Source organism: Harmonia axyridis, chromosome X (genome assembly GCF_914767665.1).
Source record: "Harmonia axyridis chromosome X, icHarAxyr1.1, whole genome shotgun sequence".
Taxonomy (NCBI): Eukaryota; Metazoa; Arthropoda; class Insecta; order Coleoptera; family Coccinellidae; genus Harmonia; species Harmonia axyridis.
Window position 1 is genome coordinate 28,302,787 of NC_059508.1, and position 1,519 is coordinate 28,304,305.

Below are 1,519 nucleotides of genomic sequence, written 5' to 3' on the forward strand. Positions count from 1 at the left end.
AATTCTAGAGGTATTTGAGCTCAATTTGACATCAGAAGTGCGAGTTGAATTGAATGGTATTTTATCATATTTGGGATCATTTGAATGTCTCTTAATGGCTTCAACGTGGCTGAAAGTACTTACAGCTATCAACTATAGAAGTGTTATTCTTCAAACGGAATCCATAACTTTGGACATTGGAACCGAAAATTTGAAGTCTTTGCTGGAAGATCTTAATATTATAAGAAATAGTTGGTCGAAAATATTGAATGAATGTAGAGAAGTAGCAAAAAATTTAGAAATGTCAACCGAAATGCCTACGTCCGAGAAGAGGAAACGCAAAAGAAAGCAATTTTTTGACGAAACGAATTCAGAACAGGATTTTTCATCAGAACTTAGTGGGGAGGATTACTTCAGAATAAATGTATTTTATTCAATTCTAGATGCTGTTATTTTGAATATTTCTACAAGATTCCAAGCAATTAAAAATATTGTGCATATGTTCAGTGTCTTATGGAAATTTTCACACTTAGAAGATGCAGACATTGAAGAGAGGGCCACTAATCTCCAAATTCAGTACCACTTAGATACTGATTGTAAATTAACAGAAGAGATCAAGCACCTCAAGGTTATCTTTTCTGCTACTTTTCAAATGAATGATCTTACCCCACTAAATCTTCTGAATGAAATTCACAAATTAAAATTGGATACCTTGTTTCCAAATATTGTGATATCCTTAAGAATATTTTGCACTTTGCCTGTGACTGTAGCCCAAGCTGAAAGGTCTTTCAGCCACCTTTCAAAAATTAAAAATGTTCTTAGATCTACCATGACTCAGGGACGATTGAGTGCTCTAGGCTTATTATCGATCGAGTCAAGAGTAGCTAGAAGATGCGATTTTTCTAAAATTATAGCAAATTTTGCTACTGCAAAATGCCGAAAGGCTCACATAAAATGATTCGTGTTTTTTGTAGCGGTCTTCGAAGTAATTTTTACCTAATTTTTTCAGTATTTAGTGCAGCTGTGTTTCTCAACTCTTTATAGTATATACTTAGTAAGCCAATTCATGTTTCTGGAAGGTTCTAATTCCAATAATTTTACTTGCATAAAGCAGTATAAAGTCCATGTAAGAAAAAATATGATAAACTTTTATTTTTCCTTCCCTAATTTCTTCTACATTAAAAAATTACAATGTTCAATGATTTTGATTTCAGAAGGCATATATCCTAATCTTATTATACCGATTATACGGTTAAGTAACACCATCGGGGGGCCCGTATTTTTGGTTTGTACCGGGGCCCGCCGAAGCTCTCGACGGCCCTGGTGGTAGTAGAAATAAATATAACGTAGATGTCACACAATGAGTTTAGGTATTTGTGAACATAACACCATCGACATGTTAGTCGATTTGTATCTGCATCATAAAGTTATTCACGATTAACCATGTTAGCTTACGATAAAGCTGCCATACGTCCCGGTACGCCGGGACATGTCCCGGTTTGGACCATTGAGTCCCCGTGTCCCGGTTAGTTATTCAATT

The 1,519-nt window shown here is 35.2% G+C and overlaps 1 protein-coding gene across 1 annotated transcript; it reads left to right on the forward strand.

Annotated features, from left to right (window-relative positions):
- On the forward strand, window positions 1–1,305 carry LOC123686680 (52 kDa repressor of the inhibitor of the protein kinase-like). The gene is made up of 2 exons (XM_045626898.1): window positions 1–1,105; window positions 1,194–1,305. Exon 1 carries the CDS (start codon window positions 95–97, stop codon window positions 935–937), a length of 843 nt encoding a protein of 280 aa, XP_045482854.1. The 5' UTR covers window positions 1–94; the 3' UTR covers window positions 938–1,105; window positions 1,194–1,305.
- Window positions 1,306–1,519: the final 214 nt, after the last annotated feature.

Coding starts and splice junctions, on each gene's coding strand:
- LOC123686680 (XM_045626898.1), top strand. CDS start 95: ATGGCTTCAACGTGGCTGAAAGTACTTACAGCTATCAACTATAGAAGT.